Source organism: Mercenaria mercenaria, chromosome 1 (genome assembly GCF_021730395.1).
Source record: "Mercenaria mercenaria strain notata chromosome 1, MADL_Memer_1, whole genome shotgun sequence".
Lineage (NCBI taxonomy): Eukaryota > Metazoa > Mollusca > Bivalvia > Venerida > Veneridae > Mercenaria > Mercenaria mercenaria.
The window spans coordinates 35,670,504-35,694,894 of NC_069361.1; the positions used below are offsets into that span (position 1 = coordinate 35,670,504).

At 36.0% G+C, this 24,391-nt stretch overlaps 2 protein-coding genes across 2 annotated transcripts; one reads left to right on the plus strand and one right to left on the minus strand.

Annotated features, from left to right (window-relative positions):
• Nucleotides 1-701: 701 nt before the first annotated feature.
• LOC123542318 (toll-like receptor 4) lies at nt 702-5,310 on the minus strand. Its single transcript, XM_045328119.2, has 2 exons — nt 5,255-5,310; nt 702-3,933 (listed from the first exon to the last, which is right to left on the minus strand). The coding sequence occupies exon 2, from the start codon at nt 3,909-3,911 to the stop codon at nt 1,284-1,286; it is 2,628 nt and encodes an 875-aa protein (XP_045184054.2). The 5' UTR covers nt 3,912-3,933; nt 5,255-5,310; the 3' UTR covers nt 702-1,283.
• A 15,561-nt stretch (nt 5,311-20,871) lies between these two features.
• LOC123523771 (galactoside alpha-(1,2)-fucosyltransferase 2-like) lies at nt 20,872-22,299 on the plus strand. The gene is made up of 2 exons (XM_053540103.1): nt 20,872-21,505; nt 21,965-22,299. The coding sequence occupies exons 1-2, from the start codon at nt 20,872-20,874 to the stop codon at nt 22,297-22,299; spliced, it is 969 nt and encodes a 322-aa protein (XP_053396078.1).
• Nucleotides 22,300-24,391: the final 2,092 nt, after the last annotated feature.

Genomic DNA, 24,391 nt, shown 5'->3' on the forward strand with positions numbered 1-24,391 from the left:
TCATATGTGACGTCGGTGAGCTCAACAAAGCAATTTCAAGCACAAATATTAATGTGGAATGTAAAGTAAGTTACACACTACAATATCCGTCCAAGATACGTTCAAAAACAATGCATTTGCAGAATAGAGAGATAAAAGTAATTTTGACAGCTCGTGAAAACTAATGACAAATTTTGACAGGTATATGATGACTCATGACCTAATTAATTTGTTTCTGTTATTTCTAACTTCCAGTTTGATTTTCATAAAATGGGTATTCTTTATTGTAGCTTACATCTCGTACATTAAAACAATAAAAGAATATATTGTTACCTCACTGTCGTTTTGTCTATCCATCTCTCGTACGAATTCCTATTGTTTCAGTCATTTGTCAGTAATTAGAGCAACTCACAGTGTTGCAATCATACAAAACATATCCCTTATTTTCACATAGATATTGAGGATTTATCTAATGAGCACATGTATTGGAAACACAATTTCAATACCGACTGTGTATTGTAATAATGCTAAACTATCTCAGCCGTGACATCTCCTTAAACGCGGTCCTTGACTGGGTAGTTTCTAAAAATCATGTCATTTTGTATATCAATTTTGAGCAGTTTTTGATAACTTTCTTTTTAGTGAAATTACACATATTATTTTTTTTTAATTAAAAAAAAAAGTTTTTTTATATTATGATTGAAAGAAAAGGGTAGAATGAATGAAATTTAATTTTATTCATTTGATTAAAATGTAGTATAATTATTGCTCACAATCATATAGTTTGTTTTATTGTGATAAATAAAGTTGATTTTCAAACCACTAGCTTCTTTATTACTTGTAGCTGGTTAAACACTGGATTGGTAGATACAAAGAGCTATAAAAATAAATCAGAGCCAATACACTGAGACCTGGGTATCATACAGAAAAATGATGTCACTACACTGTGACTGTACAATCATACATACACTGAAAATGCTTGATGAAATGATTAAAAGATAGACTTTTCCTTAAATATATAATACATTCGTGCATCCTTAAAGGTGTTTCAGGTAGCAGGAAAATGCATCTTTTCATGTGCCATATTAAAAAATTTTCGACATCGGCAGGGGATACCCCTACCGAACCCCCCGCCCCCCCCCAGGCTGCACCCCCCTACCACCCAGCAAAAAAATCCTGGATACGGGCCTGCAACCTTGCCGTCTAACGTTGCAAAATAATCATTCCCGAAACAAATATGAAAACAGTTGTTTGGAATATTAATATAACCACCATAAAACAAGATACTTTTAACTGGATGCCAGCTAACACTGAATTTCATCTGCAAGATTCATCCAGAAGGTGTTTATATCCTGTCGATGATCTGGGTATTCCAGGGATCGTTCACTTTGAAGAAGCCTCATCAGCCAGATTGGCAACGAATCCATTGGTATAGACTCCATCAGAACAATCATAATCATTTTCCTCTTTGTTTCAATAGATTCAGTATGCGCCATGTGCATTTCATAATCGCACCAGGTATCATTCAGATATGCCTTATTTATTAACAGAATCGATTTCCGGCTGTTGTAAATACCGTGACAGATATTCTCAGCCACAGACGTGCCTGGAACTGAATTCCTGTCTGCTACCCAAAGATGTAGTCCATATTGAGTCTCAAGAGCAGGAACCATCTCATTTTTGATGAAACTTGCATTATTCTTTGCATATGATACAAAGGCATCGTTCTCGAACAAACGCTCAAAACCTTCATGAATGTAACGTCTGTTTCTACTGTAGTAAAGATATCGGAGTTTCCAACGGTTTCTGTACATTGTGCAGCAGACGATAACAGTCAAAAGGCACACAAAAACACTACCAGCAGCACTTATTGTCCATGTCACCCAACTCCGATCTAGACATTTGTCATCTTTAAGAATACTAATTATCTGTTCAAGATGCTGGTATTCCAGGCATTGATTTTCACCGTTGAGTCGACAAGTGTCTTTCGCTGTAAAGTTTACTACTACTTTAGAATCCCGCATCCACTCGAGAAATGGTAGAGTCTTGCATGTACATTCTATCGGATTCGAGTAAAGGTTTACGCTTACGTTTTTATTTTTATTACAATTTCCCATTGCAATAGAGTCAAGGTATTTGGTTAAACTACCGGGAAGATAGTAAAGTTTGTTTCCAGACACATCCAATCTACGTAGACAGTGACTGTTTTCCAAAGAGAAGTTCCATTCATCAATACTGTTATCACTCAAATCCAAATATCTAAGATTCGGTAAATTTTTGAATATATCCCACGGAAGGCTGGATATTTTGTTAAACGAAAGGTCCAATTTTGTTATGTTTTTCTGAACCTTGAACATTTTACTTGCATTCGGATTCAAATCTGGATCAAAAACCTTCCCTAAGCTGTTTCCGGAAAGATTTAAATGCTCTAACGACTTAAACCTTAAAAAGAATTTAGGATTTACCTCGTCGCAAACGTTCTCTGAAAGGTCCAGATGAGTCACATGTTCCACTCCGAAGATAGGCGCATTCCATTTTGAAATCAAGTTGAAAGATACGTCTAAGTATTTCAATCCCGTTGCACCACAGATATTTATTGGAGTAACTATCTTAAGATTTATGAAACTTTTTCTCCATTTGATTTTACGAAGACTATGGGGTAAATAAATATCGCAGTTGAATGGAAATTTTTCTTCTGTTGATATTTTGGAAAAATCTTTGATCATGCCATTTTTTGAAGACATCTGTCTGTTTTCATAGCGTTCGCGGAAAAATGGGTCATAGTTTAAGTGTTGCCTAGACAAGTCAAGTGACTCAATGCCGATTGCTTTGCTTAAATATTCAACATATTTTCCATATGTAAGTCGATTTCCAGATAGCGTAAAGTCTTTAAGCGTCTTCGGGAACTGATAAGGGTTGAGTATTTTTTCATCAAAAACTTCTATCTTGTTTAAGTCCATATGTAATGTTTCAAGGGTATGTAGGGTTTTAAGGTTCTCTATGTCGGTCAATTTAAGCTGTATCCCAAATTCGTACAACTGATGTATCCTATTGACATTTAATAACTTCAAAGTGGACGAGTTCCTTAAACCATACAATGCTTCATTCATTCCAGTAAATTTCAGATGCTCATTATAGGATATATCTAACAGCTTGATATTCTTAAGGTAGCTGAAGGCGTTTTTGTCTATTGATTGTATATGACACGACGATATATTTAATCTTTCTACTGTCGGAACGTACTGAAACGTTATATTTTTAATAGATGGTGCATTGCAAGCTTTGTTCGATCTTCCAGATAGACCTAGAGTTTTTAGATTTGTTAGTTTACTGAAATTCTTTCCAAACACACAATCTGCGCACAAATCCATATATATGCCCCTCAGATTTTTCAAATATTGCAGTTCTCTTCCAATATCGTCAAATGTTTCTAATCTGTTTTCCTTCACATTGATGTTTCTCAAACTCAGTAGAGGCTTAAAAACGCCGTCCCCAAAACTACAACGCTGATTCAAATAATTTCCAGTCAAGTTCAAGTAAAGCAGGTTGGTCAGATTTTCAAAGGCGTTCGAAGCAATAGATTTGATTTTGCTGTAGTCTAGATACAACCATAACACGTCTGTACTGTTTAAATTTTTCACATTGACAAACGATTGATTTCCAACCAAACTGAATTCGTTGTAGCTTAGATCTAACAAACACAGAGGTGGAGGAAATTTGGTAAAATTCTGTGGCATTGGGTAAGAGTCTGGAATTTGCGTCAAGCTTGTATCGTTGCATCTCATAGCATAACCTCGGTTTCCACATTCCGAAAAATACTTCTTACCCAAGTGACCAAACGCGCACTTTGATTTAATTATCTCAACCCGCACAGAATGCAAGTTACGTAAGAAAATAACCAGGATAAAGTAAGTAAGTATCACCATTCTCATGTTGATCTGTCAACTATATTTCCTGAAATGTAAGAAGTTTGGTTTGGCTATAAATATGTTAAAAGAAAAATACATGTAATAATGAGAGCTATCACTAAATGTGAGTCATGACACACACTTCAGTTATTATGGTTATAGTCACTGATTTGTTTGAATACTAATCATTGTATCTTATGTTCAATCTGGGGGAGTAATTTGAACTCCAGATATAACCTGAAATCCCGAAAATAAGCCGGTTTCGAAAATAAACCGGTTTCGAAAATAAGCCACCAATTCACTACAGGCGAAAAGCCGTGTCACACCCTATAGAATTTCGCCTAAGATGCTGCTAGTGGGTGTGAAGGGTGTCAAACATTTCATTATCTCTCGTGTACATATTCTCCTGTTATGTTGCTTGGTTGTGTTTCATACTGCCTTCTTTTCCCAGATTTTCTCATTTACTCCGGCAATATATAAGAAAATGCTATTAGGAAAATCCGAGTAATGTTAAGTTTCTGTAATTATTAAAAGTGAAAATGTAACAGAAACCCGAAATCTCGGGACATAAATCTATAAAGCTTTTTAATTGAGAAATAGGTAGTCGAATGAATATAAACGTTAGAAACAACATAGATACTTACACCTAGAACATTTTATTAAGACCATTGTCATTGTTAAAATATAATCCCTTCTGTTTTGTTTTTTTTGTTTTTTTTTTAAATTTTATTTTATTGTGAAAGGCAAAATATTTCTTGTTAATTTGTCTCTGCCAAAAAGTAATTTCTGCGGTTTTGATACTAAATGATTTTGGAAGTTTGTATTTACAGGGTATTAAACCGGAAATGTCTTGCCATCTTGCAATGATTTTGACTTTTAGATAAACTGAATACATGTATTTATCATGAGTATGCTCACAGATCTTATAAAATTCCATGCATAATAGAGATTCGTCTTCTTTTATTTCTTAATATAACTTTAAATAATGAACTATTCCATAACCAGCGATATGATAAAATAATAATAAATATGATATAATATTGCATCTCTGCAATATAGTTTGGGTGGGTATATCAACGAATGAAACTCTCATCCATAAAATAAGTTTTTTACCACATCATTACTGGGAAGCGTCATTCTTTGTCTTTAAGATCGTTTATCATCCACTCTATTTGCACAGATTATGTTAGTGTAGAAATCAAGGAACAATGGTGTGTTTAACGGACAACCTTAGTTACATTACTGAAATACTGTTTACAGAACGTAACAAACTAAAATAAACAGTCAAACGAAAGTTGAAATCAATTTGATGTTGAAAAATGTGCATTAATATTTTAATAGTCAAAGAAATACCGTGTACAACTCACGTTTTGGGTAGAAAGTTTAGTATTTAATCCTACCTTATTGCCGCTGAATATACAAGAAGGAGGATACTTCCTGCTTTTTTAAAACTTCCTTAATACAAAATCGAACTTCTCAAGCGTTTTAACTTCCGCAGTATCAAAAAGGTATAATATTTCCTTTTAATCAGCTCTTTGCGTAATCAGATAACATCTACAGAAAACGCCTATAAATACTTTCAATCAATGTTCTATATTTTTAATGTATGATTAAATACAGCTTTTAATCGAAGATAATTCTTGAAAACTCTCAAATACTTTTACCTTTTTTATCAGCAGATGAATGAACAAATTGAAGGTTTTGTCAAGTGATTTTCTCCACCATTCATTTCAGATTTCTTTACCGCCAAGAGCGAAATAATACATCTGAATTTGATATAACTGCTCGTTTCAATTTAGGTAATTTGGAAAAGGTTCAATATCATCCTGACCGTTTATTAAAAATGGCTTCTCCGAAAGACATGAAAACATAGAACGATTGGTTTTTTTGGCGAACAGACGAATCAGATGGTTTTCGGATTAGGTTGGTCAAGGTCCCTTTGGGCAGTAGCTGATAACGAAATGGGAATATTCATATGATAATTGTGCCTATGGTAGTTATATGAACTCTGCTGTTTTGGACTTAGTAGGTTAAGTTCAGAATGAAGTTATGCCAGACACCGAAGCACACGTTTGGCGTAACAGATGGAGGGACCTGTCAAGGTTCAATAAATTGACATGCGTAAAATGTATTTATTTCAAAACTATCAAAGGCTATAACTGTGGTAAAAATAGACAACAAAAAATCCTTCACTTACCGTCACCTGCATATCATGCTTGTTTATCTGTGAAAGTTTGAAGCAAACAGGCTAATGTTGATGGAGGAACTGGATACACAAGATACAAAACGGCAGATGCCCTTTCTTTCAGACAAACACGTGCGACTAGGAGCACCACTATTCTCTTCTCAGCCAAGGGGGTCATCTCAACATAATTTGATTATATTGTGCGCGGTAGGAAAAACAGCCTATAACGGCAATAAGGTTTGGGTTATTATATCATCACTATGCGGTAGGTGATATGAATTTGGATTTGCCTGTTTTTCTGTCCATCAGAGAAAAGTTGTGTTTAGCCAAATCGGAATGAAACTTAGGCAGAATGGTTTGAGTTAACAAATTCTCGACAAAGTTTGAAATCGGTCATCTTGGCTTTAACAAGGCAACTAGGTTAGATCAAAGAAAAGCTTTGTACATATTCTTGATTCCAATTTTTATGCACCCCGAAGTGGTGGGGGGGGGGGGGGGGGGGGGGGGGGGGTGCATATAGTCGCTACCTTGCCCATCCGTCCGTCCGTCACACCTCTTGTCCGGAGGATAACTCAAAAAGTATTGAAGGTACCAAGTTGTTAGTTAATGCCCCGGACAATGTTTTCAAAAAAGGGAGATAATTCAAAACTGTGACCATCTAGGGTTATGCTTCCTTGTCATTACACTCCTCACTGACTTTTGTCAGTTATCAAGTAAATATAATGTACAGGGTGATCGTTCAAAGATCATGGTCACTGCAAGATCACAAATCTCAAACCGCATTTTGTTCTTTAAGGACGTAGGAGGGGCGAGGGGTCGGGGGTTGCAAAGTTAATTTAAAAACATCGAGGTTCGTCAGCTCAACACTTCTGAATCATCAGACACAGGGCCCTGGATGCTGTATGAAAAATGCACTCAGGTATTTGGTAACCTTGGTAAAATTCTGTGGCATTGGGTAAGAGTCTGGAATTTGCGTCAAGCTTGTATCGTTGCATCTCGTAGCATAACCTTGATTTCCGCATTCCGAAAATGACTCCTCATCTAGGTGACCAAATTTGCAATTTGATTTAATTATCTCAGCCTGCACAGTGTGCAAGATACGAAAGAAGATAGCCAGGAGGAAGTAAGATGTTAACCCCATTCTCGTGTTGATCAGTCAACTACATGTCCTGAAATGTAAGACATGTGTAATTATAAAACTTCGGTTTTGTTATAATGCTATTAAATGAAATATACATGTAACGAAAGCTATCACTAAATGGGAGTCATTACACCACTTCAGTTATAACGGTTATAGTCATTGGATTTTTTAATAGTATTCACTTAATCTTACGTTCAATTTGGGAGATTTTTTTTTCTAAATAATAAAAGGGGAATGACTTTGTCAATAATATAGTTACTGGCATCCCCTTGCAGTCATTTTTTAAATTATTTTAAATGTGTCCCTGGCCTTTAATTCTGGGGTCTGAATCTTGCATTCAACATATCGTTTTATTATGGTGACTGGTTTTGCTATATGTTACTTAGGTAGCGCATTGACTTACTAGACAAAAACACATTAAAACTTTGACCTCGGAGTGTTACCTGAGACACAACAATAGTTTTCAAATATAAGAACAAAATTTGATAAAACATACAAAACATATGGATGAATATGATTTAGTCCAATTCATGTACCAAATATTGTACCTTTAATTTGACTGAGACACAACTGTTGTCAGTTCGTAACAACATGCCATGTTCTGTTCCTTCGTCCACAAATCTGCACTGACCGTACGCTTTGACTCGATTGGAACTAGAGAAACAGATCTGCGTATTTGCTGGGATCCGAAGCGACATCCATCTATTGATAAAATATGTTAAAAACTACCCATTCTCTATCGCAAATCCCTCACTAAAACAGAAAACAGGTTGCGAAATGAACGGTTACGTCAAAGCCATTTCTCCGGCAAGTGATATTAGTAACCTGGCCCCGTGTTCACAAAACATTTTCAGTCACAGCTGTTTGATACTGAAACTTTTGTGTCATTCATATCTAAATTGCCTGTTAAAAATTAAATGTTAAGTTAATAACTATTTTCAAGTGACTATTTCTTCTTGATGGTCAGTATCAGTTGAAATTTAATCTTGAAGTTTTAGTAAAATTGATTTCAAAATTTCAAACTCATACCCAGCTGAGGCCGAAAACGAGTCCTGGGCTGGTATTCGTAAAGCTCCTAAGGGAAAATTTTCCCTCAGGCACTATCTTAGAGAAAAGTTCCAAACCATTTTGTGGACAATCGTCGAGATAGTTGAAATGTCTAACATTATTGTCACTTACAGTTTGGCATAGTAATATACTATATTATATAGATTATCAATAAATTTTATATAAAGTCTACACTTGCCTTTTGTGCTATGTTGTTCAGGAAATTTTACAAAATTAAGGATTTCCCTTAGTTTTCTCCTTAGGAGCCTTATGAATACGGGCCATGGTCATATTTATGAAACTTAAATACGACTTTCCTTGAATATAGCAAATATCTAGTACCTTAGATGTGAAGCCGTTGATCCCATCTTATTTGTAAATATACAATATGTGGTTATTTTCATTATATTATTTCCTTAAAAACGCTCTACTTTCGATTTCGTTAATGCACGGGATCCCTCTCAGGCGGCTCAATTTTGCCTCACAGTATCCCTCTTGACTCTCTGCACATGGGATGGAAACCCTCTCGGACACAATTAATTTTCTATCGGCACAGGTGCCTTCTCAGTTCGACTTCAGTGTTAAGAGTTATGAGATGGTGTTCGTATTTAAAAGCACCACAATATTCATAGGTTATTAGCTATGCAGGAGTTTTGCAGCGGAAATAGATTGTACGACTTTAGGAGCGCAATATTCTTCCGCTAAAGAACGAGTGCATATTTACGGATGCAAAGATGATAACCTTTTTATTGCATACGCATACTATGTAATGTAACTTCTATAAATTTGTTCAACAATCTGAATAATATTGACCCATATGTTCAATGAACCGGAGCCATCTGAACAACTTTGAAAGAGGGCTACCCAGAGATCATTTCTGTAAAGTTTCATCAAAATCCATTTAGTGGTTTTGGAGGAGATGTTATGATGATAGGAGATGATATACCTACTTTTTGACCCCACATGACCTTAGATTTGACCTGGTGACCTAGTTATTGACACCAGATGACCCAATATCAAACTCGTCCAAGATTTTATTGAATGTAACATTCTGACCCAGTTTCATTATTGGATCAAACTTGTGACCTCTAGAGTGTTAACAAGCTTTTCCTTTGATTTGACCTGGTGACCTAGTTTTTGATCCAAGATGGCCCAATATCGAACTTGTCCAAGATTTTATTGAGGATAACATTCTGACCAAGTTTCATTCAGACTGGGCCAAAATTGTGACCTCTAGAGTGTTGACAGTCAAACTGTTGACAACGACGACGGACGGACGGACGACGACGAACACAGGGCTATCACTTCGTACTTAGGTGAGCTAAAAGTTATACAAATCTCTTTGCTGTAGCTTCAAAAACAAGAAAGTTGGTCAGTAGGTCAGGGCTAAGAACATTAAAGGTGGGTATCGAAATCTGAAGGTAGGTCAGTAGGTCAGGGCTAGGAACATTAAAGATGAGTATTAATATCTTGATCGAAAGTTACTGACGTGGTCCAAATTTCTATGCTGTTATGATCGGTGTGCAAAACTGTACATGTCATCCAAATTTCAAGGCTGTTTCTTAAAAGACAAGAAAGTAGGTCAGTAGGTTAAGGTCACAGTCAAGTGACCCCTAATTCCTTGGGGTCATCAGGCAATTATAATTAAACAATCTAGGAAATATAATCAGATAATTTTTGAAGTATTTTTTCCTATACAACTCATATACAAGTGACCCCCGAGGGCGGGGCCTCTTTTCACCCAGGGTTATAATTTGAACAATCTTGTTAGAGTCAACCACTAGGCAATGCTACATACCAAATATCAAAGGCTTAAGCCTTGAACTTTATGCTTTTTTCTCTATTTAAGTATATGTAAAACTTGGGGACCCTGGGGTAGGGCCTCTTTTCACCCTAAGGGCATAATTTGAACAATTATGGCACAGGACCATTAGGAAATGCAACATACCAAATATCAATAGCCTAGGCCTTGCAGTTTCAGGCAAGAAGATTTTTAAAGTTTTTTCCTACATAGGTCTATGTAAAACTTGGGACATCTTGGGTGGGGCTTCTTTTCTCCTCAGGAGCATAATTTGAATAATCTTGGTAAAGGACCACTAGGCAATAAAACATACCAAATATCAAAAGCCTAGGCCTTGGAGTTTCAGAACAAAGGATTTAAAAAAAAAATTTCCTATATAAGTCTATGTTAAACTTGGTACCCCCAGGGCGCGGCATCTTTTCACCCCAGGGACATAATTTGAACAAACTTAGTAGAGGACCACAAGGCAATGCTACATACCAAATATCAAAGACCTAGGTCTTGTGGTTTCAGACAAGAAGATTTTAAAAGTTTTTTCCTGTTTAGTCTATGTAAAACTTGGGACTCCTGGGGTTGGTCTCTTTTCACCAAAGGGTTTTAATTTAAACAATTTTGGCAGAGGACCATAAGGCAATGCTACATACTGAATATCAAAGGCCTATGTCTTGTGGTTTAAGACAAGAAGATTTTTAAAGTTTTCTCCTATACAAGTTTATGTAAAACTTGAGACCCCGGGGCGTGGCCTCTTTTCACCCCAAGAAGCATAATTTGAAAAATCTTAGTAGAGGACTACTAGATGATGTCACATACCTAATATCAAAGCCCTATGCCCTGTGGTTTTTGACAATAAGATTTTCAAAGTTTTTTCCTGTATAAGTCAATATAAACCATGTGACCCCTAGGGCAGGGTCGTAATTGACCCTCAGGGGATAATTTGAAAAATCTTAGTAGAGGATCACTAGATGATGTTACATACCAAATATCAAAACCCTAGGCCCAGTGGTTTTGGACAAGAAGAATTTCAAAGTTTTTCCCCATATAAATCTATGTAAATCATGTGACCCCACCCCAGGGCGGGCCCATACTTGACCCTAGGGAGAAAATATGAACAAATTTTGTAAAGGACCATTAGATGATGCCACATACCAAATATTAAAGCCCTAACTACTGTGGTTTTGGACAAGAAATCTTTTTAAGTTTTTCCTTTCAGTTGCCATAGCAACCAGAGTTCTGTATGAAATTCATTTCTTTGACTATTTTTCAGTAAGGATCATGCAAGAAACATTCCTGTGAAGTGTCATCAAAATTTGACTGGTGGTTTAGGCTGGGAGGTGTTGTAAGACGACAACGGACGCCAGACAATCACTGACCACAAAAGCTCACCCTTGAGCACTTTGTGCTCACATAAGCTAATAAACCACGCCCCTTGCAGCTATGTTTTTTGATGAATCAGAATAATTTGTATAATCTTGGTAGAAAGTCACATAAGAACCATTTGTGTAAAATTGTTTTAAAATTGGCTTCACAGTTTGATTTTTAAAGTTCCTACTAAATGCATATAGGGAAAAGTGAACACGCCCTCTGGCAGGCATGTTTTTGACGAATCAAAATAATTTGAACAATCTTGGTTGAGGGTCACACAAGGACCATTGTGTAAAATTATTTTAAAATAGGGCCAGCAGTTTCACACAAGATTTTTTTTAATTTCTATTATATACATAGAGGGAAAAGAGACCACGCACCCTGGCGGCAACGTTTACTGATAAATCAAAATAATTTGAACAATCATGGTAGAGTGTCACACAAGAACCATTTGTTTAAAATCATTTTACTGATGAATCAAAATAATTTGAACAATCATGGTAGAGTGTCACACAAGAACCATTTGTTTAAAATCATTTTAAAATCGGGCTAGCAGTCTAACTCAAGAAGATATTTTTAATTTCCACGATAAACATATAGGGAAAAGTGACCATGCCCCCTGGCGGCCACGTTTTTTGACAAGTTGACATAAACTGAACAAGAGGGTGACAAAAGAACCATTTGTGTGAAATTATTTCAAAATCGGACCATCGGTTTAGGTGATATCGTTTGAAGATTTTTCTATTTTTAGCTCTGGTGGCCCCTATGTGCAACCAAGCGGAACTGTTTGAATAAGTTTGGTAGAGGGCCATCCAAGGAACATCCACACCAAGTTTCATCAAAATCCATTATTATTATTATACCAGATATATATAGCGCCCTTTTCATGATCAATTTCACGTTCAAAGGCGCTTTACATAGTTCAAATGCAGCCACACAGGGCGCATAATTCATCCTCTACTAGTACAGACACAGAGCAATCTGACCAGAGGGACAGAGTGAGACAAAGCCCCCATGACAGAGAGATCAGAAATCAGATACAGGCTTGTCTGGCTAACTTAGCCTAGGTCGTTGCGAATAGACAGCCTGGTTCTTTAACGTGCCCAGTGTCACGGGGGAGGAAGTGTCACACGAAGGATGGAGTTCTTCTGATAACCTGTCATGTTTTCCTCTGATAACTGTTTCGGAGTTCCTGGAAAACGTTACAGAGTTCGTCTGATTTCTGAATGACGTGCCAAGGAATCGTAGGAAAAAATGGTAATTATTTATCTTTAAATAGAGAGAATGAGGTGTAAAACTAAAGTTTGATGATCAAGGTTGCCCGATGTCTTGTGCTATGCGTCAGAAAAAAACTGTTTAGTCTAATAATCAGCGCCACTACTTTGAAAAGAAGACATTTTGAGTAAAATATCGAAATCGTTTGCTCATTCATACATATTATTCTTCTTATTCACGTTCTTCATCCGCAGCACATGCAATAGAATAATTTTAGTGCAAAGTTGCAAACATATACCACTTCCTAACAATTTTATGCCCGATTTTTCAAATGTTACGGAATTCCGGTGATAACTCTGAAGATGTCACAGAGTTCTTATGATAACTTTTATTACTGCCAGGGTGTTTCTTGAGCTATGTTAAGATACTTTTTATCTAATTTTATTATTTAAAAAGGGTGTTAACGATGTTCTAACGTAATATATTTATCCAAGGCACAGTATTGTGGTTATATAATGCACGGTATGTGTCTTTTGTAAAGTTTAAAACTATACGCAGTATAATGACATATATAGTAAAATACGAATAGATAATAAATGCAGTAAATTGTATTTTTTCGTTCTATCAATGGATGTGCTAATGTTCGTGAACAACGATTTATTGGTTTCCGTTTTGATTGATCACTGAATTGAAATCAAATCCGTTATCTTTAATTTAGGGTACATCTATTTGCTGCATTTGCAGAGGCTGTCTTTTTCTGAAGTGGTTGATCGGATTAATATGAATGACTGCTGTTGTCATTGCATGCAATTCAATTGCTTGTCTAATTATGCATATTCATACTATGGCCTTTACGTTAAGTTAATATGTGGTAGGTTGAAAAGACCAATATGCTAGGTAAAGCTTTAGATAATTGTCCTTTGTTTCAGGATGCGACAGTCAGATGTAAATACTGTCACAAAAGATTCCCGACACCGTCCGAAGCAGTTGCTCATGTTGTAAATATTCATCCTGAAAGAAAAGTCGCAATTATAACATTGAGGCCATGTGGCAAATTTTAAACACGGACGTTTGATTTACTTGGGGAAGACATTGGACAGGACGAATCAAAAATATCTTATGATGAAGAAAGTGGCTTGATACAAGTGTTGACGAAAGAAACTACAGAAAGTCCTGTACAAAAATTAAAAAGAATAAATACACCAACCAAGACTGTGCATAAACAGTTGTTTAAGGACGATGGTCAGCTTGAAGCTAAAGATTCTGATATCAAAGGTAAAGACCTGTTTAAAGTTAAAATTTTTATAAAATAGTTAATATTTGGTCCTTATTTGTATTTGTTAACAATTGCTTTGTTGCAGAAAAACTATACTGTTGATATTGTCCATAATAAAAGTGAAGTGGATATAATTCTAAAATAATTAATGAAACTGTGTATAGGAACGCGATATCGAACAACGCAATTGCCGTGCCATGCTATGACTTTTGAACAGGAAATGCGAAAGCGGTCCAAGCGATTGATCTTAATTCAATGTAGGCCATATCGTAAAAGGTTTGCCTGTTAAATTATATTTATACGATATCGCAGTATTGTCAACTTGCGATTATCTGCTACCTTGAAATTTACTTTCTCACATAAACCCAAAACATCTCATAATTCACAACCTTTTATCTAAAGATTTTAAAACTAAAACAACTCATAATTCACAATTCTTATAATTAAAATTTTAAAACTGAAAACAACATATCATAAATCAAAACTCTTTTTAATTAAGATTTCAGAACTAAAGCAATATAACATAATTTACAACCATTTAACATTAAGATTTCAGAATAGAAACAAGAGCTGTCACTAATGGCCTCTAAGTGTGACCTTGACCTTAGACCTAGGGACCTGGTTCTTGCACATGACACACCGTCCCGTGGTGGTGAACATTTGTGCCAAGTTATATCAATATCCCTCCATGCATGAAGAAGAAATTCTCCGGACAAGGTTTTCATTCTTGTATCCTTTGACCTCTAAGTGTGACCTTGATCTTAGACCTAGGGACCTGATTCTTGCGCATGACACTCCGTCTCATGATGTTGAACAATTGTGCCAAATTTCATTAAAATCCCTCCATGCATGAAGAAGGTATGCTCAGGACAATGTCATTCTTGAATTTGACATTTGACCTCTAAGTGTGACCTTGACCTTAGACCTAGGGACCTAATTTTTCGGCATGACACTCCGTCTCATGATGGTGAACAACTGTACCAAGTTTCATCAAAATCCCTCTATGCATGTAGAAGATATGCTCCGGACAAAGTCTGTGGACGATGCCCGCCCGCCCGCCAGGGACGTTCCTATAATACGTCCCGTTTTTAAACGGGCGTATAAAAAATACCTGGAATGTCCTGCGACAGCATTTTATTTGAGAAAGTAAATTTCAAGGTAGCAGATAATCTCAAGTTGACAATACTGCGATATCGTATAAATATAATTTAACAGGCAAACCTTTTACGATATGGCCTACATTGAATTAAGATCAATCGCTTGGACCGCTTTCGCATTTCCTGTTCAAAAGTCATAGCATGACACGGCAATTGCGTTGTTCGATATCGCGTTCCTATACACAGTTTCATTAATTATTTTAGAATTATATCCACTTCACTTTTATTATGGACAATATCAACAGTATAGTTTTTCTGCAACAAAACAATTGTTAACAAATACAAATAAGGACCAAATATTAACTATTTTATAAAAATTTTAACTTTAAACAGGTCTTTACCTTTGATATCAGAATCTTTAGCTTCAAGCTGACCATCGTCCTTAAACAACTGTTTATGCACAGTCTTGGTTGGTGTATTTATTAGTCCCCTACTGGTTGAAAACCAGTTTCGGGGACTATAGGAATGCACTTTTCCGTCATTCCGTCCGTCCGTCTGTCCGTCCGTCCGTCCGTACGTCCGCAATTTCGTGTCCGGTCCATAACTCTGTCATCCATGAAGGGATTTTAATATTACTTGGCACAAATGTTCCCCATGATGAGACGACGTGTCATGCGCAAAACCCGGACCCCTAGCTCAAAGGTCAAGGTCACAATTGGAGGTCAAAGGTCAACAGGGCTTTTTTCCTGTCCGGTCCACAACTCTCCCTTCCTTGAAGGGATTTTAGTATTACTTGGCACAAATGTTCCCCATGATGAGATGATGTGTCATGCGCAAATCCCGGACCCCTAGCTCAAAGGTCAAGGTCACAATTGGAGGTCAAAGGTCAACAGGGCTTTTTTCCTGTCCGGTCCATAACTCTCCCATCCATGAAGAGATTTTAATATTACTTGGCACAAATGTTCCCCATGAGGAGACGACGTGTCATGCGCAAAACCTGGACCCCTAGCTTAAAGGTCAAGGTCACAATTGGAGGTCAAAGGTCAACAAGGCTTTTTTCCTGTCCGGTCCATAACTCTCCCATCTATGAAGGGATTTTAATATTACTTGGCACAAATGTACCTCATAATAAGACGATGTGTCATGCACAACTTTCAGACCCCTAGCTCAAAGGTCAAGGTCACACTTAGCAGTCAAATGTTAACATAGCATGAACAGGGTCTGTTTCGTGTCCGGTCCATAACTCTGACATTCATTAAGGAATTTAATATCACTTAGCACAAGTGTTCCCCATGATGAGACGACGTGTCATGCGCAAATCCAGACCCCTAGCTCAAAGGTCAAGGTCACAATTGGGGGTCAAAGGTCAATAAGGTTTTTTCCCTGTCCGATCCAGAACTCTGTCATCCATCAAGGGATTACAATATTACTTGGCATAAATGTTTCCCATGATGAGACGACGTGTCATGCGCAACACCCAGTACCCTAGCTTAAAGGTCAAGGTCACACTTTGAGATCAAAGGTCAAGAGGATTTTTTTCCTGTCCGGTCTATAACTTTGTCATGCAAAGCAGGATTTAGATATCAGCTGGCACAAATATTCCCCTGGATGAGACAACATGTCATGCGCAAGAACCAGGTCCCTAGATCTAAAGTCAAGGTCATATTTAGAGGTCAAAGGTCAAATTCAAGAATGACTTTGTACGGAACATTTCTTCTTCATGCATGGAGGGATTTTGATGTAACTTGGACCAAATGTTCACCACCATGAGGCACCCTTGTTTTTAGAATTACGTCCCTTTGTTATTACTATAAATAGATTGTATTGTAACTTTTTTATTACTGGCGGTAGAGAAAAATCGAGACCACTTTTCTGTGGTACAGCATGCATGTTACATCCAATTTTTAGGTGTATTTTGACCTATCTCTACCTGGTAAAGAGTTTCTTGTGGACTTATATTATATAGATTTTTTTTTTTTTTTTTTTTTTTTTAAAGATTAATTTCCCTTTGTTGTTACTATAAATAACTTACATGATAACATTTTTATAATCAGCCAGAAAAATTCAATATGAAAACAACTATAGGTTTTTATATATATAAATTTTAATCCAAGTGTTTTGTTATAACATATTGTATATATAGTACAATATTGTTTATACATCATTGACAGATATCAGTTCATTATGTTATACTGCAGTAGAGAAAATTAGGTGCCTTCCAGTAGGGGACTTTGTATTGCATGGCAATACTTCATTCACTTGTTCTTTTTAATTTTTGTACAGGACTTTCTGTAGTTTCTTTCGTCAACACTTGTATCAAGCCACTTTCTTCATCATAAGATATTTTTGATTCGTCCTGTCCAATGTCTTCCCCAAGTAAATCAAACGTCCGTGTTTAAAATTTGCCACATGGCCTCAATGTTGTAATTGCGACTTTCCTTTCAGGATGAATATTTACAACATGAGCAACTGCTTCAGACGGTGTCGGGAATCTTTTGTGACAGTATTTACATCTGACTGTCGCATCCTGAAACAAAGGACAATTATCTAAAGCTTTACCTAGCATATTGACCTTTTCAACCTACTACATATTAACTTAACGTAAAGGCCATAGTATGAATATGCATAATTAGACAAGCAATTGAATTGCATGCAATGACAACAGCAGTCATACATATTAATCCGATCAACCACTTCAGAAAAAGACAGCCTCTGCAAATGCAGCAAATAGATGTACCCCAAATTAAAGATAACGAATTTGATTTCAATTCAGTGATCAATCAAAACGGAAACCAATAAATCGTTGTTCACGAACATTAGCACATCCATTGATAGAACGAAAAATACAATTTACTGCATTTATTATCTATTCGTATTTTACTATATATGTCATTATACTGCATATAGTTTTAAACTTTACAAAAGACACATACCGTACATCATATAACCACAATACTGTGCCTTGGATAAATATATTACGTTAGAACATCGTTAACACCCTTTTTAAATAATACAATTAGCTAAAAAGTATCTTAACATAGCTCAAGAAACACCCTGGCAGTAATAAAAGTTATCATAAGAATTCTGTGACATCTTCAGAGTTATCACCGGAATTCCGTAACATTTGAAAAATCGGGCATAAAATTGTTAGAAAGTGGTATATGCTTGCAACTTTGCACTAAAATTATTCTATTGCATGTGCTGCGGATGAAGAACGTGAATAAGAAGAATAATATGTATGAATGAGCAAACGATTTCGATATTTTACTCAAAATGTCTTCTTTTCAAAGTAGTGGCGCTGATTATTAGACTAAACAGTTTTTTCTGATGCATAGCACAAGACATCGGGCAACCTTGATCATCAAACTTTAGTTTTACACCCCATTCTCTCTATTTAAAGATAAATAATTACCATTTTTCCTACGATTTCTTGGCACGTCATTCAGAAATCAGACGAACTCTGTAACGTTTTCCAGGAACTCCGTAACAGTTATCAGAAGAAAACATGACAGGTTATCAGAAGAACTCCATCCTTCGTGTGACACTTCCTCCCCCGTGAGTGTAAAGCACTGATACACGCAAGGATTGCCTGGGTTCCTGACCAGTACACCTCTAGTTGGGTGGGAAACACTGAAAAGCGTTTCTGAAAATTCCCGAGTAGGTGCCGGGGATCGAACCCCCGACCTCAGGATTGGAAGGCCAGTGTGCAAACCACTGAGCTATCCGTCCACCAGATGTTGTTTAAACACAATTGTTGACAGATGGACGACAGGCACAGCATGATCGCAACAGTTCACTATGAGCACTTTGTGCTCAGGTGAGCTAAAATCAAAACGAACAAAGGAGGCAGGTCCAAGTGTTTTCGAATTGTTGTTCAGAAACCACTCTTAATTTATAGGTCACGATGACCTTGATCTCAAAAAGAATAGATGTAATTTCCTGATCACACACAATCATCCTAAGACATCATAAGACCGGAAGTAAACCAAATATTGTTTGAAACCGTTTTCAGTGTCAAGACCTTCACCTTTGACCTATTTACCAAAAATATCATGGTAAATCTGTGTTGACCACAGGCAATAATTCTATGAAATAAAGTTATACAGCAATTGGAAAAAGCGTTCTTTAGTTATCAAGCAGAAATTGCTTTCAGTATTGAGGTCAGTGTGACCTTGACCTTTGAAATACTGTGACACAAAAACAATTAGGGTCATCTATTGACTATAGACAATCATTCTAGTTCGAAGACTGTGCATTTAGTTATATAACAGAAACCATTTCAAATGTCTAGGTCCTTGTGACCTTGACTTAAACCTACTGCCCCAACAGTCATTTGATCACCAAAGGCAATAATCCTATTAAGTTTGAATGGCTGTTGGCCAAAAGATTCTTGAGTTATTGATCAGAAATGATTTTCAGCCTCAGCGTCACTGTAACCATGACCTTTAATCTACTGATCACCAAAAAAAAATAGCGGCCATCTGCTGACCATAGGCAATCATTCTTTAAAGCGTACTGTGGACTTAATCATTATTCAGTTATTGAATGGCAACCATCTTACCATTCTCAGAGGTTGGTCAAAATCCCGAGACGAGCACTAGGGAACCATGGTAGGCCTCTGGTATGCAGGAATGCCATCTTACTTATCAATGTCATTGTGACCTTAAGTAACCTCTGACCAATTAGGTCATTTACTGACCACAGGCAATCATCCTATGAAGTTTGACTCTTGTAGGCTCAAACATTAACAATACTGGTATATCCTCTTCTTGAAAGCGTTGAGGTATGGGGTAGGTGAGGGAGGTTAATCATTCAAAATCATGTGCTGTCTATGTACAGTACTTTCGCCATTGGAAGTTCATGTTTATGGCTAAGATGCAAGTTTTATGTCGGTGGTTTTAATTTTTGCAATGTGGCGTCTTAGAATATATCCGGGAATTCTAACGCTTAAAAACCTTAATCAAATAAGGTAAAAATTCTGGTTGCCGGGCAATGCTTTCCCCAAAAACTCACTTAAATTGCTCTTAAAATGTTTATTTCATTACAAATAGGGAATACATTAGAAATATGTAAATATTTCTACTTATTGAACCTCAGCAAATATGCCAAAAGCTCTGGAAAAACACAGTATACATGTATTGCATTATTGTAAGTTTTACCTATTGACTGAATAATTTTTACCCTCTGGGTATTTGAATTTTCGAAATACATGTACAGCAAAAAAACACTGATAACTATAAATCAGTTTTACACATCAGTAAGGCAATTATATTCAAATGTATTATGATAACTTCCCTCCAGCACAAGGGAAACAATTAAATTTAAAGATAAAGAAAAATGTAAAAATTACAATTACAATTACAATTTACGGATTGTGTATTTGTGTGTGTGTGGAGGTTGGGATTTACTTGGTATTTAAACAAATTATTTTTTGCTGTAGAAATATTTGTCTTAACATAATCAAAATTTGTGTCTATAATATTTCTATACATGTAATGAAAATTTTTGAAACTTGCTCATGGTTTGGAAAGAAACATATTGGCAAAGGTTAATATCAACTGGAAAAGAAAGAACATAAAACAGTGACTCATTCGCATATATTTTCATATTATAATATTATTATTATCATCATCAATATTATTATATAAGAATTAGTTCCATTTAGATGAGAAAGCAACACTGTGTCTTTTACAAATGGATGATTATTATTTCATTCTCATTCACGCTATGTTTTCAAAGTTTTCTTCAACCAAATTCACAAGACAGATTAAACTCTCAACATCAGACTTATTCTGATATTGTCAGCAACTGGCCTTTGAATACAGCTTCAGTATATTCGAAGTTGTCCAAAGAAAAAAAAATGGCAGATGCACATAAGGAAAGATCAGTCTTGCATCAAAATAAAGTTACAACAATGAAGGAAAAGAACAGTTCCAGCGGAAGTATACATGTAGCATTCTTCTCTAGAAATAAAGGCATGGATGAACATTCCAAAGGGGAAACATGGTTGACTGTATACCCTGGCAGAGGTCGCCTTGGTAACCAGATGTTTCAGATAGCTAGTTTAATCGGCATTGCAGATAAATTCGGGTACAGACCATTTATTTCTTCGACAAGTTTTGACATAGATTCTGTTTTTGATGTACCGCAGTCAAGTAATTTAAATGTTGATTTAACTAAATTTATCAAATACCAGGAGACAGATGCAGGCGTATTTGCAGAGTGTGACATCACAAGGTATACCGATATGTCAGTCCTAAAGTTAAATTCTAATTGGACTTTGGATGGGTATTTACAAAGTTTTAAACACTTCGTGCATGTTCAAAATGACATTAATGATTTGTTTACATTCAAAAGCAATATACTTGACGAGGCAAGACAATTCATTCACAACAGTACTACACAGTACACGGTGAAGATAGGCATACACGTTAGAAGAGGGGACTTTCTTAGTGAATATCATAGGAATTTAGGGCGTGTTACACCCGAAGCAGGTATGACAACAGTTCTTTCTACTTGGTTCTATAGGGGCATAAACTGAAACATTCATATGTCCCATTTTTTATGGTGTGCAAAAACATACTGACATAGCTATTGCATTGTAAATATAATTAAAGAGTATCAGACTTTCTAAAGACTTTGAGATAAAAATATCAATCTGAAGTTCTTTTATGCAAAATGTAGCAAGAATAGTTAAAGAATTTTACCTTTTATTTGCTTTTGCTAACAGGACATCATTGTAAACATCTAAGTTTAAGGACTGGGTAAGATACAAACCGAGTCTATTTGAATACAAAAGATACAAATAACTTATTCTGAATTCTCTAACACCGGCTACAATTTTTGAAAAATATAAACATATGCACTAGATACAGCATCCCAATGATAGAGTCTTCATGCCAGAACGTTTTACTGGATATTTTCGAATTAAATGACCTTTGTTTTATTTACAGATTATTATCAAAAAGCCATGGACTTATACAGCACAAAATACAGAAATATCACCTTTTTTGTATTTTCAAATGATATAGCCTGGTGTAAAGGCCATCTTCTGGATCTCGGGCATGAAGTTATTTTTAGCACATATAATCACCCTGGATACGACCTTGCCATTATGTCATTATGTGATCACATGATCATTTCTGTTGGAACATTTGGCTGGTGGGGTGGATGGCTGGCAGGAGGCTCAGTCGTTTATTTTAATGGATATCCTAAACCAGGCTCAGAAATCAGCAAATACTTTATAAAAGAGGACTTCTACCCATCTCACTGGATTGGAATCACATAAAATAATTCTCAATGCATTTCTGCATTTCAATACAACAAATAGCATAAGGGAGCAGGCAAAATCAAATCTGATTGGAAGGTCATGTGCACTCGCAGAAATGCTAAAGGACTAAAGATGAGATATATGGTGGTACATGTGTTATGTGCTCAACTGGTTTGTCCGTCAGTATACTGTCCAGATGATTATATCATTATACTGCAAACATTTGTTATTGTTTTCTAAAATTCATGTTTCATGAAAAACAAGCAAAGTTAAACTGATAGAATTGATACTGTTTCTATCTGTGCTTCAAAGCCTATTAAAGGTGTAATATATTTTAATACTGGCCGTAATATCTTTAAAATATTTCCCAAGGATGTATGTATTACATAAAAGAAGTCTTTATTTTATTTACTTCATCCCAAACAATTAACTGTATTTTTGTTTACCAGACATACCGGTAACTTGTACATCTAAATTTCAGGGATAGTATGAACATTATTTTTTAAGACATCTTAAATAAATTTAATTCTATCGGCAAGGAATTACTTTTCATAGGAACATCCCTGCATTTTGGGTAGGATGTGCAGAGTATCAGTGGTTTAAGCAAGAACAAGAGCTGTCTGTAAGACAGCCAATGCTCTACTATTGTTATCCCAGATACAGGAATATTCCCAAAATGTTAAAATATCTATGGAGTTTCAATCCAGTATCTGCACTAGTTTTGGAGATAGTTACTTTCATGCAAAACTTAAACCAGTAGTTTATAGGTGCAAAGGGGACTTAATTTTGCAAAATACATGTCAAAGTCATGGGACTAAGTCACTTGATGTTGTGGCCTATTTTTATAACCGGAAAAAAACAGGTGAAGTTTCAATTCAATATTTGAACCAGGTTTTGAGATAGTATTGCATGCAAAATTTTAACCAGGATTTTCTAAGTCCAGACGGGGGCATAATTTGGCCTAAATGCATGTTAGAGTTATGAAACTTGACCCAGTAAGGTTAGTAATTGACCAAGAAAAAGAAAAAATAAGTTTCAAAGCTATCTGCCTATAAATGATAGCTTTACGTACTTGCATGCTAAACCTAAACTAAGATGTGACACCAGGGTGATAAAGCTTGGAACATTCTTCAAATAGTCAAGCTAAAAATGTATTTTTCAGTGCAATTAGCAACAAAAGGAGACAGTGCAATCAACTATTTCTCAGTGAAACTGAGCACATGAGGAAACTGGAGCTGTCACTGGAGTGTTCAATTACTCCAATGGTGGATGAAGATACTGCACAACAGCTGGAGTATGTGTCAAAAATATTAAGTAGTAAGAGAGGTAAAGATAAAGTGTATCAAAACACTATATCAGTATAATTCTAAGCAAAAAAAGGGGGCATAATTCATAAAATATTGGTGAAAGAGTCATATGATATGGGTGATAAGTAGGAACAACTATTTTAAGTTTGAATCAAATCCATTTAGTAATAAGTGAGACAGAGTGAAAGAGTATCAAATCATTAACCTGAAATTCTAAGTAAAAAGGGGGATAATTCATGAAATATTGATGCAAGAGTTATGGCCTTTGTGTCATATGGTGTGAGTGATCATGTTGAACAACTATTTTCAGTTTGGATCAAATCCATTTAGGAATTACTGAGATAGAGTGGATGTGCATCAAAATTAACCCTGAATTCTAAGTAAAAAGTGGGGATAATTCATGAAATACTGGTACCAAAGTCATGGGTCTTGTGTCGTATCATGTAGGAGACGATGTGGAACAACTAAATTCAGTTTGAATCAAATCCATTCAGGAATAACTGAGATAGAGTGGAAGTGCATCAAAACTTTAACCTGAAATTCTAAGTAAAAGGGGGGATAGTTCATGAAATATTGGTGCCAGAATTATGTCCCTTGTGCCATATGATGTGGGTGATGATGAGGAACAACTATTTTAAGTTTGAAGGAAATCCATCACGTAATAAGAAAGATAAAGAGAAAGTGCATCAAAACTCTAACCAAAGTGAGGACGAGGAAGGACGCATACACCGACGCCAGGCAGAGTAGGATGGCTCTCTATACTTTGTATAGTCAAGCTAAAAATTTGTTGACATGTTTTTTGG